This window comes from Martes martes, assembly GCF_963455335.1.
Source record: "Martes martes genome assembly, chromosome: 18".
NCBI classification, from domain to species: domain Eukaryota; kingdom Metazoa; phylum Chordata; class Mammalia; order Carnivora; family Mustelidae; genus Martes; species Martes martes.
Window position 1 is genome coordinate 34,349,743 of NC_137906.1, and position 14,683 is coordinate 34,364,425.

Sequence of the window (14,683 nt, forward strand, 5' to 3'; positions counted from 1 at the left end):
TCTGAGATCGCAGGTATGGGGTCTTAGAGTGACGGTGGCATCGGAGGGCTGGGAGCGGTTTGGGAGGAGCGCGTGCAGGTCTGAGGGCGCAGGTGAGGGACTGGGGGCGGAGCTAGGGCGAGAGGGAGGGCTCGAGGACCGAAGGCCCGGGCAGCTCCCAGTCCCGAGGCTTCGGAGGAGGAGCTGGGAAACGCGGACAGCGGGCCGGGCTGCGCCATGAGGGTGCACCTGGGCATGCTGGCGGGCGCGGCGGCTCTGACCGGGGCACTGAGCTTCGTGCTCTTGGCGGCCGCCATCGGCACGGACTTCTGGTACATCATTGACACCGAGCGGCTGGAGCGGGGCGCCCCGGGGGCGTGGGGCCGGGCGGGGGCCGCCAACCGCAGCCAGCTCGAACCTCTGAGCTCGCACTCCGGCCTCTGGCGCACCTGCCGGGGTAAGGGGCAGCGCGGGGACGCTGCGTGGTGCCGCGCCCACCTGGGACCTGTTGCTGGGCTAGCAGTCCTCCCTGAGCTCCAAAACACAAAACGCGGGGTCTGGGCCCGCGCCAGGTGGGTAGAGGGCTGAAGAGGAGGGCCGGCTCTGGCCGCAGCTGCTGTAGACTCGGCACGATCCGCCCTCCCCGGGGTGGCATCTAGGTCGGGAGTGGGGGCGAGGCCTTGGGCTGGGGTCCTAACTCCAGGCCCGCACCCACTGATTCTTCTGCCCCATCTAGTCCAGAGCTCGTGTGTGCCACTGATGAACCCCTTCTGGCAGGAGAACGTGACCATCAGCGACTCCAGCCGACAACTTCTCAGTGAGTCTGGGAGGATTGGGATCGGGAGAGTCCTGGGTCTGGACACCAGTTTTGGAGCTCTTCTCCAAAGAGCAGGGTTGGGGTCCTGCGGAGGGGGCAGCCGGGGCCAGAGAAGGGAGTGGAGGTAGGAGGAGGGGCCAGGCCTCTCTTGTGCACAGCTCACACTGTGTGGTTTAGGATTCACTTGACAAACGTTGATCGCAGGCTTCCTCTGTGCCAGGCACCGTCCTGATGATTAAGACCCAGGTCGTGCCCTCCAGAAACTCACAGACTAGCTGCGGAGACAGATGTGGAAATGCCCAGTCACATTTCAGAGTGACAAGTAGCAGGAGGGAGGGTGGGTGGGAGTCGGAAGAGATGCCTAAACCAGCCTGAGGAGCTGAATGCTGAAAAGAGAGGAGCCCAGAGACCCGAACGCACACCCTGGGTCGGCCTCAGGGCTGAGAACAAGCACTTGGCAGGAGCCGGGAAGCAGTGAGTATCTGTGGAACGATTCAGGAAAGGAGATCAGGGACAGAGGCTTCGCCCCTGGGACCACTGGGTCTGTCCTGTTCAGGGCTGATTTCCCAGAGTCTAGCACAGTGCTTGGAACTCAGTCACGATGGGAAGACTGAATGCAGGAAAGTGAATGGGCGGAACAGGACTTGAGAAAGGAGGGACCTAAACATAACAGTTCAGTGAGTTTGTTGAGGCTGGCAGTGGGCCAGGCATGGAGCTAAATGCTTTTCATCTGTCTTTAGTTAATCGCCACTGCTACCATGTGAAGTTAAGTATCGTTTCCATGATTACCTTCATTCTTCCTGCAAAGAAGCTGAGGCTTGGAGAGGTAACGTAGGAAGAATGTGATGAGGAAGTGAAGGCTGAGTTCCACAGACCTTGAAAAATGTGGGCTGCTTTTGATGGACTTGTTGAGGCTTAGGAACAAAGATCAAGTCACTAGCATGGCCCACAAGGGCTGTGGGGGTGCTCTCCAGTTCCTATCTCCCCCTTGCTTTTTCTTCTCTGGCTATGCTGGCCTGGGGCTGCTTCCTTTATCATGCCCAATTTCTTCCTGCCCCTGGGACTTTGCACATGCCATTTTCTCTACCTGAGATCTCCCTGCTCCCATCCAACCAGCTTGATTTGATCAGCTTCTACTCATACCCCAGGTTTTGTGACATTTTTGCATTAAAGTCTGATTCCCTCATTAGACCGTGAGTTCCGTGAGGATGGGGACCATGTCTGTCTTGCCATGGTGTGATGCCCAATACTTAGCACAGAACCTGGTGTGGGGTGGGGTCATGAGCCCAGATTTGCTGAGCAGGTACGAGAGTGAGTACCACTTGTATTATGTTAGAGGTGGAACATATTTGTTAAATGAATGATGAGAAAATGAGTGGAACAGAAGTTTGGTGCTGTGTTGGGAAAGAGTTAATAATTGTCTTTCTCAGGGAGGAGGGAGTCTTGATTTGAAGCATTTGCCGGTTCCTGTGGTGTAGGTATTCCCACTGGGGTCAACTTCAAGCTGTCAGTGTGATGGCAGCTGGCTCCTCCAGTTCCTAAAAACGGCAGCTGGCTCTCCTGAGCTGATAGAATCCAGCTGCTACACCCTGCATAAGGTCCTGGGGCAGGAGATGTCCCCTAGATACTCAATATATTAGGGAGGTAGAAGTGCCGTGAACTCTGTCTCCAGCCCCAAGCTAACCAGAATCAATTTGGGATGTTCTCAGAGCATCGTTTCAAGAATGATCAAGAGTTCCCGCCCTTGACATGAGGGACATGGGTGCCAGATGCCAGCTCAGACCCTTCCCAGGACCCTCTGGGATCATGGGACAGGTGTCTTAACCTCTGAGACTCAGTTTCTACATCTATCAAAACAAAATGTCAAAACCATGAGGGGGGGGCGTGGTCAGAATTCCGTAAATCAGCTGGATGAAAAAAAGTGTCCTTACCTGGGACCTCACATAATGCCTGGTTGTTGTAGTATCTCTGTGTTGCATTAAAGTACTGGGCACATAGTAAGTGCTCAATAAACACCAGTCTTTGCTATTCCTTCCAGCCTCTCTTAGATGCAGTCCCATCTCTGGAGTACTGACCCTTTGCCGGGCTGGGTGCTGGCATTTAGGTACTGATCACATCTCTGGGTGAAGCAGACGAACTAGAATCGGCGTTGGTCTGGCTCCTTTTTGAAACTTAATAGTGCCAGCAACCCTGTGTGCTTCAGTATTTTGAGAAACAGGCAACAGTCACGTTCAGAGTCTGTTCGTCTGTTCACTCTCAGACCCAGGTCTAAGCCCCGCAGTTTCACTGCCAAGGAAGAGTGCAGCCCTGGGCGCGTTCCATATCTCTCCGAGCGTGGGTTCCCTCATGGGCAAAGTGAGGATGTCTGCCACTTCTCTTCATGAGGATATGGCAGGGATGGAGCGGGAGAGTGTACTTAAAGAGCCTCAGCGGTGCCTTGCCTCTGCAAGTGCCCCTTGAATGGGAGCTGCTATTATTACCATTATATCATCCAAGAAAGAGCAGGCTGCCCGTTCAGACCACATGCTCGCTGCGTACCTTCCCCAGAGGGAGACTTTTCTCAGAATCTCTTTGTCCCCAGAATGAATTTTGAATCTTGCCCAAGCTCTTTTGTTAGGTGAAGGTGTTTTATTCCTTGAGGACCTGCTGCCAGGGTCACAGAGGAGAGAGGACAGTTGTCAAAGCAGCGTGTTCTCCGAGCCAGCCTCCTAGACAAATCCCAATGGGGATTTGTGGGGAAGAGCTCTTGATTCTCCCTGCAAGAAACCCCAAGCGAGCAGACCACTCCAGCGCCCACTAAAAACCCATCTTGCCTGGATGTTTTGTCTTCCAGATTAGCTCTGGGGATGTCATGGGTTTGATTCCTTGGCCAGGGACTGGAATTACTTTTGGTGGAGGAGGAGGGGATCATCAAATTCAGCACCATGTTGAAAAGAGTCACGATTTAGAAACAACCAGGGTAGCAGTACCAACCAGAAGTCTTTTGGTGAAATGCAAATCATCCTTATTTAAACAAGAGAAGGAATTCCCGGTCCATTTAACTGAGAAGTTCAAATGTGCTAGAATCCAGAGAATTCAACTCAATTTCTTTCTTCTCCCCTCTGGGCTTTGCCTCTGTTTGGGTCCTGCTTTCCATAAACCCTCTCTCATCTTAGCAACCCAAGCAGGAAGCTGTCTGCGTGCCAAGTGTACGGAACTTCCGATTAGGCTTCTCGTTGGACCAGCCTGGATCCCATGTCCCAGGGCTGAGCCCATCCTTGTGGCCCACGGGATGGGATATGCTGATGGCCGGGGTGAGATGTGCCACTTGTAACAAGGGGAAGGAGTTGGGCCAGTCCCAACATAGATGAGGGTCCCACATCTTACCAGCTGTGTGGCTTCTGGCCCAACCTTGGCTTCCATAAACAGGCTGCTCTGAGATGAAATGAGATCCCATACGCAAAGCACCTAGCAGGGGTGCACAGAGCAGAGTAGGGGCTCCATTAGTGTCCCTTCCTGCTCTGGGTCCCACTGCCTCCCTGAGCCTCAGGCTTCTCTTCTGTAAAAATGGAGCTAATTATTTACTTAGTCCATAAGTAAATAATTGTCTGTTTACTGGGCTCCTGGTCCCCCATCCTATGCTGCCTCTTCCAACTGGGAATCAGAGATCTGAGTTACAAGGAGGAAAGGCAGGAGCAGAGTTGAGCAGGAGGACTGAGGGCAGAGTGTTCCAGAGACTGCTAGAAGGCCGGTGTTTCTGGAGGTGGCACAGAAAGTACTTCTTACCCACACCTTGGGTCCTCCCTATGCCTTACTTCGGCTGTGTCTCCTAAGAGCCAGGAACAAGGTAAGGCTGATTATCCCGCAGCTAACCACACCAGACCTAGAGCAGTCAGATGGCTTGCCCAGCATAGCACAGCAGTGGCAGAAGCCCAACCCAGGGCCAGAGGCCTGGCCTGCCTGTCTTCTGAGGTGGTGAGGTTGGAAAATCACACGACTGGGTCTCTGGTCTCTCTGGGTACCCGGCTGTTGCAGTGGTGTGGAAAATTAAAACCAGCCCTCCCATGATGCCTGGTGCTGATTGCAAGAGAGGAGATGGTGGGGGACAGAAGTAAAGGGACTAGGGACGTAATGGGATTCAGAGGTGGTCTCAGTCTAGAGGGAATTTCTCAGTGTGATTCATGGGTAGCTGTGTGGTAGGCAGGGAGGGAAGTGGGGACGCCTGGGGTCTCAGCGTCTCCGGGCAGGAAGGCCTGGGCTTCAGGCTGCCTCTCTGGTGCCTGTTGAAATGCAAGTACACACTTTAAACAAACAAAGAAACAGAAAATTCATATTCAGCGTAATTCCACTTTCTGGGATCTGCCCTGTGAGATTTCTGAGAGGCTCACCTTAACCATTTTTGTGACAATGGAGAGCAAGAGGCAGCCTTGGGGCTCCTGGGTGGAAATAGGGCTAAGCGTCTGCATGTGGTACGTGTGTCCGTTGGAAGATTTTGTCGTCTGCAAAGAGAATATACGAATGTGCATGGAAGACCAAGAAATCCCATGGAATGAGAAAAGCAAGTTACAGAGTGTTATGAGCAAGATGCCTGTGGATGGCCTAACACATTCTGTTTTCAGATGTTGAAGTATGACTGGCTGTGCCCTTTAGAATTAGAGAAATCGGTAAATACCTAGGAAAGTATGACTATATGGGAAAATGACAGGCAGTGTGTGCATCCAAGCACTTACAAGAGGTTCTGTATGGGGAGGGAAGGACGAAAGAGTTGAGGTGGGGGCTTCGTGGGTCTTGTTTTCATTTCTTCTGAGAAGAATGCTATTGTGTTTGCTACAATGCAAGCCCTGGGGAGGACTGTCCCAGTGGTTGAATTTCCTTGTAGTGTGGCTTATGGAACTACAGCGGCCCACCTGTCCAGCTGTAAGAGCTGGGACACATGTATCCTTCCAGATATCTCCTGCCTCAGGGCCTTGGCACATGCCATCCCCTCCTTCAGGAACGCCTTCTCCCACGCCTTCTCATCTGACCTTAAAGTTGAGACCTCCTCCCCTTGCCCCCAGAGCCCTTCCCAATTTGCAGGCTGGGTTAAACACCCCTTGTCTGCTGTCCCACCACCCGTTTGTCAGCCTCCTTTGCTGTTCCATCCCAGTTCTGAGACTTGATGGCTATACCTTCTTGAGCAGCCGACTCAGTGCCTTGAACCTCACTTTTCTCATCTGTGAAATGGGCATTCAGATTCTTACCTGGTAGAGCCCAAGGTGGTTGAGGGCAAGAAAGAAAAAGTTATTCTCACATTTGGTGCTCAGGACAGCTTGGCAAAGTCAGGGCCCATGGTCCAATGGACAGGGGAGGTAACAGAAAGGCTTTTGGGAGGTGATGACATTCGCTTGGTAAGAGTTGGCATCGGGATTTGAACCTATGTCTTTGCTTGTCGTAGAGTCCTGCCTTTTCCATATCACAACAGTGCATCTTGGAGTGCTCGAAGGGAATGGAAGATGCAGCCCCTGTTCTAGAAAGGACTGCATTCTGGTCACCCCGGATTCTAGAACAAATATTTATGAAAATGTAAAAATTGACTTCCTTCCCAAGCATGATCCATACTGAATATCTCTGAGCCCTTCTTGGGGTCTGCAGGTCACACTGACAAGGCTTGAACATAACGACAGTGTGACTTTTCCCCCTTTGGGAAATTGTTCCTGAGATTTCCTTCTTTCTGATGTCTGTGCAGAAACTGTGTCTCCGCTTTCTGTAAGAGCACAACTATTACTTCGCTAATCACCCTAGGGCTTCCTGACCTGGCTGGTGTTGTGGAATTGGAAGCCTGGTTTTCCCACTGAGCAGTTCTCCTCTGAACACTAAGATGGTGGGAGTCACAGTCACCTTTTCCTTGGCGTGAACATCTTTGCTTCTTTCTGGGTTGTCTCTTCCCTTTGCTTGCAACAAAGCTTTTTGGTTTTTCTCTTTTTTTTCTCAACAAAGTGGTTTTTTTTTTTTTTTAAAGATTTTATTTATTTATTTGACAGATAGAGATCGCAAGTAGGCAGAGAGGCAGGCAGAGAGAGAGGAGGAAGCCGGCTCCCCGCTGAGCAGAGAGCCCGACGTGGGGCTTGATCCCAGAACTCTGGGATCATGACCTGAGCTGAAGGCAGAGGCTTTAACCCACTGAGCCACCCAGGTACCCCTCAACAAAGTGTTTTTGAATCGAAAGGTTTCTTGCCCCTGGGCACACATTGGTCCTGGATGAAAAAAAAAAGATTAGCTGGGTGGGCCTTGCATTCTATGACAAGGGTCCTTTTAAGAAAAGGGGAATGGAGATGTGGGCAGAGAGTGGGAATGACACAGCCACCAGGCTGTGTCAAGGATTGCCAGCATCCTTGGGAGGCTGGAGGAGGCAGGGAAGGACTCCCCCATAGCCTCTGGGGGGGAGTGCGGTCATGGGACCTTGATTTTGGGCTTGTGGCCCCCAGGACTGTCGAGCACACATTCCTGTAGGGGACACCTGGCTTGTAGTAATTTGTGATGCCCCCCAAGGAAACGGATGCAATCACCTTATCCGAAGAAGTGCCCCCCACTCCCTGCTTACCCTGTTTTTCTGCATCGTCCTGCTGACTTCCTTCATGACACATCATAGCCTGTAACTTTGTTTCCCTGCTCGTCTATCTCCTGCCCTGGACCCTGGTCTCCAGGGGGAGGAGGGCAGGCACCTTCTCTGCTGTGGTGTCCCCGGGCTCTGTGGCAGAGCATGGCCCTCATTAGGGGCCTATAGATACCTGTTTCCAAATGAAATGTGGCTGGAAATGGGTACAGGACTCAGAATCAATCCTCATGCCCCAGGTCTGTGGCCCTGAAAATACCAAAGACCAAGGGGCACACATGCATGTGCATGTGCACACGCACGCGCGCACGCACGCACACACACACACACACACAAGCCAAACTTCAGCAGGAGATTTTACAACTCTCCCACGGGAAGACTCCTCTTACCCAGACATTTAATTGAACGTGTACGTCAAGTCAGCTCGCAGCAAGTCTGGGGAACTGACACGTGGTGCCGCTGGGGCTGAACCCACTCCAGGAAACCTCATTAATTTCTAAGTGATGAATGATTTCACTTCCCAGCCATGGTCTGGAGGCAATGCCATACAGGGGGTGGCTCTGCCAGGACCAGGTTTTCACCCCAGCTGTTGTACTTCCTGGCCCAGGGTTTTTCCTGGAAAAGGAAAGAGGGAGGGAGGAAGGTGGGGAGGGAGTGAACGAAGGAAGGAAGGAGGGAAGGAGGGACAAGCCTTGGGAGGGATATTACTCTTGTCTCCTTGACTTGCGAAGGTTGGTGGCCTTTACAGGGTTGAGGACAAAGTGACTGGGTCACTGTGGAAGCTGGGTTGGATTCTTGTCTGCACCATCGTTTTACTAGCAGGCTTATGATCCACCTAGCACTTACTCTACGAGACGTGGTACCTACATTAAACTTCTCTGTGTGACCCCATCATCTTCAGGCACACTGTCCTGAGGGCAGTCCTGTGAGCCACCTTTTCACAGATATGGAAATGGAGTTCCTGCCGAATTAAGAGACACCCAGGGCCCCAGCGTCAGAGCCTGAACACAGATGCAGAGTACCCGGCTGGAGAAAGTCTGTGGTTTGAACCCCTGTGAGATCATCTCTCAAGCTTCTTGGCTTTATTTTCATTTCTTAGAAACTGCCATATTTTCTTGCTTTAGAGAAACACCGTCTAGCTCTTAATTAATGAGGTCGATGAATACCCGTTGGGCACTCACGGTCTCCTGAGAGCGCCACTGGAAACTCAGGGATGCGATCGTATAAGAAGAACCTATTCAAGGAACCCGCAGCTTAACGGGAGAGAGAGAAGAGGGAGCTGCCCTCCATCGTAGGTGACGGACGCCAGGATAGGGCAACTGTGGGGAGCCGAGGGGCGCAGAGCAGACTGTGGACGTGGGTGTGGGTGTAAGGAGAGACTTCTGGAAGAAATGAGCTGGGCTTGCTCTCAAAAGCAGAGCAAAGTGTTTATTTTCATCCCCATCTTGCTGCCAAAAGGACTGAAAGAGGCGTAGTGCCCAGCTCATGGTAAATAATCAATAAATATTTGGTAAACGAGTGGCTGGTAAAGGACTTTGCGATTGTTTCCCGTTCTGCTTTGGCTGGCGGGAAGCTCAGAGCCAAGACGGTGGCAAATGTTTAGATGTTGGGATCCTGAGAGCCCAGATTTCTTCCACCTCCTTCTCTCCCACCCCCACACCAACTGACTTTCACGCAACTCCTTTTTTCCTACTCTCTGGTTTCGTAATGTAAGTTCTTATCATGCCTTGTTAATGTAATGTGCGTCTGACTCACCAGCCACCTGCAATTTGGGGACAGGGAAGAGGGCTAGGGGATGTTCTTTCTCTGACCTCCCCTCCTCTCACCTGTTCATCCCCCGCAACCCCATGCCCGCCCTCACCAGTCACTGTTCTCATTAATGGAACTCAGAGCAAATGTTCCCCACGCGACGATGGGTCACCATGGAGGGAGCTGGGCAGGAGCCGGGGCAGGAAGACGGGAAGCTGGTGGGCTGGGCAGCCTAGGATGGGGAGCCAGGACAGGCAGAGAGCACCAGAGGGAAGTGGGGGAACCGTATGTGGAAGAGGAAAGGCAGGGTTGGGTCTTTAGGAAATACTTGGGTCTTGAGAGCAGGGGCTGCTTTCAGTGTCTGGGGAGCGAGAGGCCAGGCGTGCGTGGGACATGCCTGATATGGCGGTGTTCCAGAACTTGAACTCCCTGCTGAGCTCTGGAACCTGTCTGGTCCCCACTCCGAATCTACCTCTGTAATACTGGTGCCCCCGATCTCCGAGGCCGGACCTGCCCCAGCTCCAGGCCACTGTACACCTCTATCTCTGTTGCCTCTGCTCCGGTCCAGTGGGCATCTCATGCTGACCAAGCCCCAAACCCAATGCTTCTTCCCTCATCTTCCCACCCATGCAGGCGGCAGCATATCCATCCGCGCTCAGGTCCCAGATCTCACTGCTTGCCTTGTCCCTCAAATCTTCAACACCGTTGCCTGTTTTAGCTTCAGGATATACCTGGAATCCAATCCCTTACCAGCAGCCCCAGGCCACCCTCATCCTGACCAGGGTGATTGCAGTATTCCCCGATGGTCCTCCTGCTTCTTGTCTTTGTTTTCTCGGGCAGGCTGGGTGGCTTAGAAACCCAGAAGTGTATTGCGTCATGGTCCTGGAGGTCAGAAGTCTGAAATGGAGGGGTCCACGGGGCAGGTCCTCCTGGAAGCTCTGAGGCAAAATCTGGTCCCTGCTTCCGTGGCTTCAGGTGGTGGCACCAGTCCCCAGAAGCCCTTGGCATGGGGCCATGTAGCTCTGTCACCCTTCTTCACTGCATCTCCTCCGTGCTCTCGCCTGCCTCTTCCCAGGGCACCAGTCACTGGGTGTGAGACCCACTCAAATCCAGATGAGCTCATGCAGAGACCCCCTCATTCCATTCCATCTGCAAAGACTCTCATCCCAGATCGGGTCACCTTCAGTGGTTCCAGCTGGACATGAGCTTGGGAGCCACCTGTCCGTCCCCTGGCCCCCTCTGCTGTCTACTCTCAGTATAGCAGGCAGAGAGGTCTTGAGAAAGGGAAGTCAAACTGTGGGCTTCCCTTGCCCCCAGCTGCCCACCTGGTGTCCCGTTTCACTCAGAGGGAAGTCCACAGTCCTGTGTGTGCTCTGCTCTTAGCTCCCTGCTTTCATCTCCCACATCCCCTCTCCCCCGCACTCTCTCCGTGCCGCCCCTGCCAGCTTCCCCGGTGCCTCCATCCCACCAGGCACAGTCCCTCCGGGTCCTCCGCACCTGCTCCTCCCTCGGCCCCCACCTGACCCTTCCTGACCTTCATTCTACAGGCTGCCTTTCTTACCTCCTTCCCGGGGCTCTGCTCGAATGTCACCTCCTCGGAGACGCCACTGCTCCTGCTCCTCCTGTGCCGTGTTCACCGCCCACCCCAGCCACTTGTCACCATCTCTCAACCATGTCACTGATCTGTTCACTGCTTGACTCTACTCACTGGAGCGCTCAGGAAACACGCTGAGTACGCGAACGAACATGGCAGTATCCTGCCTCACAGGGAGCTTGAGGACACGTGCTTGTGAGACCTGAAGCCTGGCACAGATGAGTCTCTGCACCTGTTACTTCCAAAACTTAGTTTACTTTACTATTGAAGTCTAGTGCACATAGAATGTTTGTTAGTTTCAGGGAGTGCAACACAGGGATCGGACAGCTCAGATGAGCGCCCATCATGGCAACAGGTGTAGTCACTCTCCACATCGTGCAACATTGTTACAGTATTATTGGTTATTTTCGCTACACTGTACTTTTCGTCCAAGTGACTTATTTATTTTACACCTGGAAGTGTGTATGTCTTCATTCCCTTTATCTGTTACACTTATCTCCCCACTCTCTCCTCTCTGGCAAGTGCCAGTTTATTTTCAGCATTTAAGAGTCTGGTTTTTTGTTTGTTTGTTTTGTTTTCTGGATTCTGTGGATCAGTGAAATCATACAGTGTGTGTCTTTCTCCGTCTGACTTGTTTCACTTACGTAATGGAATGTTACTCAGCCACAAAAACAAGTGGGATCTTGTCGTTTGTGACATGTTGTTACATCACCGTCATCAGACGTGGTAGTAGCAGTGGCGTTAATTTTTTTCTCCCAGCATCTGGGAGCGGGCCCATAGGTGGTGCTCAGTAAGTGTTTGTTGATTGACTGAAAGTTGTTGGTAACTCTCCTCTGCCTGCTGTCCTCCTCTCTCTCCTAAGCCATGCATGGGACATTTGTGATTCTGCTGCCGCTCAGCCTGATCCTGATGGTGTTTGGGGGGATGACGGGGTTTCTGAGTTTCCTCCTCCGAGTCTCCGTCCTCCTCCTGCTCACAGGGACCCTCTTCCTCTTTGGAGGTAGGTGCCCCCCTTACACGGAGCATGGGGGCCCCTCATGAACCTCAGCCGGGGAGGGGCAGGCGTCTTCTTTTGGGCTCGGTTTTCCCATTTGTGACATCACAGCTGGGAGGGATGAACGGGTCCCAAGAGAGAAGCGGAGGGTGGGAGCGGGTCCTGAGGGTTATTTCCTGGTTTCACAGAGGACCCTAGAGCTTCTGTTTGAGGCCTTCTCCCTCAAACTTCTCCCCTCTCCCTCATGCGCCTCTGCTCTTCTGATGTATCTTCTTTGACTGACTGATTGATTGATTGATTAAAAACTGGGCAATGCCAGGGTTAATCCCATTTGTTTGGCAGACCAGAGGCTTTCAAAGATGGGATCCAGCGCACGGCTGGTGTCCTAAGCCCTCCCTCCTTCCTCCTTCCTTCCTCCCTCCTTCCCGTGGGCTTGAAATCGTCCCTCCTTAAACCCAGAACAGGAACAGAGGTGATTCACGCACTTGGGATCCATGGAGGAAAAAACCCCAAAAAGACTGTCTGGAGGTGAAAAGAGTGTGAGGTTCAGATGTCCTCCGACCTCTGCTAGTATTAGCACTGGCATTAAGAGTTTACCCAGGGACTAATTCTCGAAACCACCCTGCCCACTCGGACTTTCTGTGGTGGCGGGGAGTCTAATCCACACCGTGCTGTTGGGGGGCCTCGGGACAGGTTGCGGAGCACTTTACGTGGAGCCGATGCCCAGAAAGGCTGAGATGTTCATTTCCGTTAATTTAATTTCAGTTGAAATAGCCCCCTGTGGCCAACAGCTGTGTCTCTGGACAGCGCAGCTCTCATTCCTGGTTTCTGGAGACCCACCGTGGGCCAGCCCCATGCTGGGTGTGGGGGAATCCAGGATGAGCCCCCTGGAGCTCACAGCCCAAGGGGGGAGACGGCCATTAGCTCAGCCACTTCACAAACAAATGCAAAATTGCAGTTCTGATCTGGACAGTGACAGCGGGTGGTGCTGTGAAGCCACGGGGTGGGGGGACTTGACCTGTGTGGCGAGGTCCCGGAAGCCAAGCGTGAGCTGAGGTGGGATGGAAAGGAGTTTCTGGGGCCGGGAGGGAAGGGAATAGGAAGGGAGGGTGCACCGGATAGGGGACTAGCAAGGGCAGAGGCCCTGTGGTGGGAGGAGCACGGCCACCTGGAGAGGTGGGCTGGGTGAGGAGGAGAAGGAGCCCAGGGTTTTGATCTGCTCTCCTTTGCCTCTCCTGCAGCCTTGGTGACCCTGGCTGGAATTAGCGTCTACATCGCGTACTCGGCCGCCGCCTTCCGGGAGGCGCTGTGTCTCCTGGAGGAAAAGGCCCTCCTCGACCAGGTGGACATCCACTTTGGCTGGTCCCTGGCACTGGGCTGGATGAGCTTCATCGCCGAGCTGCTCACTGGCGCGGCCTTTATGGGGGCAGCCCGCGTGCTCAGACTGAGACAGAGGCAGGACCAGGCCATATGAGCCCGATGCTTGGTCTGGTGGGAGACAGGGGCCTGGTCTGGGGCCCCAGGGATCCATCTGTGGGCTGCAGCCTCTTCCTCAAAGGCCACCGGTGGTGGGACCAACCCGAGGACTGCTGTGGGCTGAGCTCCAGGCCTGGCTGTCATCTCCGCGCCGTCTGTGCTGCCTGGTGTGGTGTGTCTGTGTGATTGTGCACGTGTGTGTCCGTGTGTGCTGGAGGAGGCCATCGGAATGTAGAACCCACCTCCCACGAAATAGCAGATTAACCCCTTGATCATAACCAGAACTTTCTGGATGCAGCCCCGGTGGGCCTCCTCTGGCTTCACTTCAATCCTCACCCCTGCTCATTGCATCAGCTCCGCTTCTTTGCTAAGGACACAAAAGACCAGAGAGGTTAGGTAAGCTGCACCAAGGTGCACAGTGAGCTGGTAGTGTATTCCTTGCTCCAAGAACAGTGCTCAATCCCTTACCACAGTTTTCCTGAGCAGGTCCAGCAGGCTGGCTGCAGCGCGATTGCTGTGTGTGGGGGTGCTGAACCCCAGACTCAGGTCACAGGCCTCACAGGACCTGGACCCCCTGCCTGGGCACAGTGTGAAGTGGGGCGGCGAGGGCAGAAATCTGGGCTACTCACCAACCAGGCGGTGCCTCGCCTCAGCGAGGTCCACGCTCATCCCGTCCACTGTCCCGGAGCTCGACGGGCCAGGCTTCCTCGGAGCGATGATTCTCAGTGATCAGGGGCTCAGTACTGCAACAGAAAACAGTCATCCCGGACATGGCAGCCCCTCCAGGTTCCTGGTGGCCGGCGTGCTGGTGTCACTCCAGAGACTGTGGGGAGAGCCAAGGGCAGGCCCACCGCTGGCAGGAAGAGCAATCAGCGAGCTTGAGAGTCAGGAGGAGTCAGCGGCGGACTCGCCGGAAGAGGGAAGAGGCATCCGCAGACTCGCAACTGGGCTCCAACACACGGTAGTAACTCCTGGACCCAAGCGCCACCTGTCACCCCTCATCATCTCACACCTGTTTTAGAAGCAGTTCCCCCATGAACGCGTTGACGGAGCCTACTGCCCTGGCCCGGAGCCCGAGACTGGTGAGATTCAGACGGTGAATTCAGACACGCTCACGCACACGCACACGCAGGGTCTTCTGTCCTTCGTGTGGCTGCGTTTTTAGGTTGCTCTTACACTGGCCAAAAAAGGTGTGGAGTCCGTCATGGGCTGAGTCCTGGTGACGCCATTAGCCGGTGGCCTCGGCAGGTCTGGGTTGGGGGGCGGCGCCCACCTCCTTGGCCCTGCTGGCATCGAGTGTTGTCCGGGGGGGCCTGGCTCCTTTTGGGCAAACATATCCATGGTGGAGGTGGGTCTAGGATAGGAAGTGAAAGACTCCCATGGAGCTCGCTGATGGGGCCATCTTCAGGGACTAATCGTAACCCCTCCTCCCTCCCCCAGAAAGTTCCATCCCTCCTTTCGTCCTGGTGTTCTGGCCACGGGAGTGGGAGTGTCCAGAGTAGC

At 53.9% G+C, this 14,683-nt stretch overlaps 1 protein-coding gene across 2 annotated transcripts; it reads left to right on the plus strand.

Annotated features, from left to right (window-relative positions):
- Nucleotides 1-216: 216 nt before the first annotated feature.
- TMEM114 (transmembrane protein 114) lies at nt 217-13,178 on the plus strand (the record flags this gene model as incomplete). Of its 2 annotated transcripts, XM_080831076.1 has the most annotated exons (4): nt 217-436; nt 716-796; nt 11,573-11,710; nt 12,946-13,178. In XM_080831076.1, the coding sequence occupies 4 exons, from the start codon at nt 217-219 to the stop codon at nt 13,176-13,178; spliced, it is 672 nt and encodes a 223-aa protein (XP_080687202.1). The 2 variants fall into 2 exon arrangements, with proteins under 2 accessions (XP_080687202.1, XP_080687203.1); XM_080831077.1 differs by lacking the exon at nt 11,573-11,710.
- Nucleotides 13,179-14,683: the final 1,505 nt, after the last annotated feature.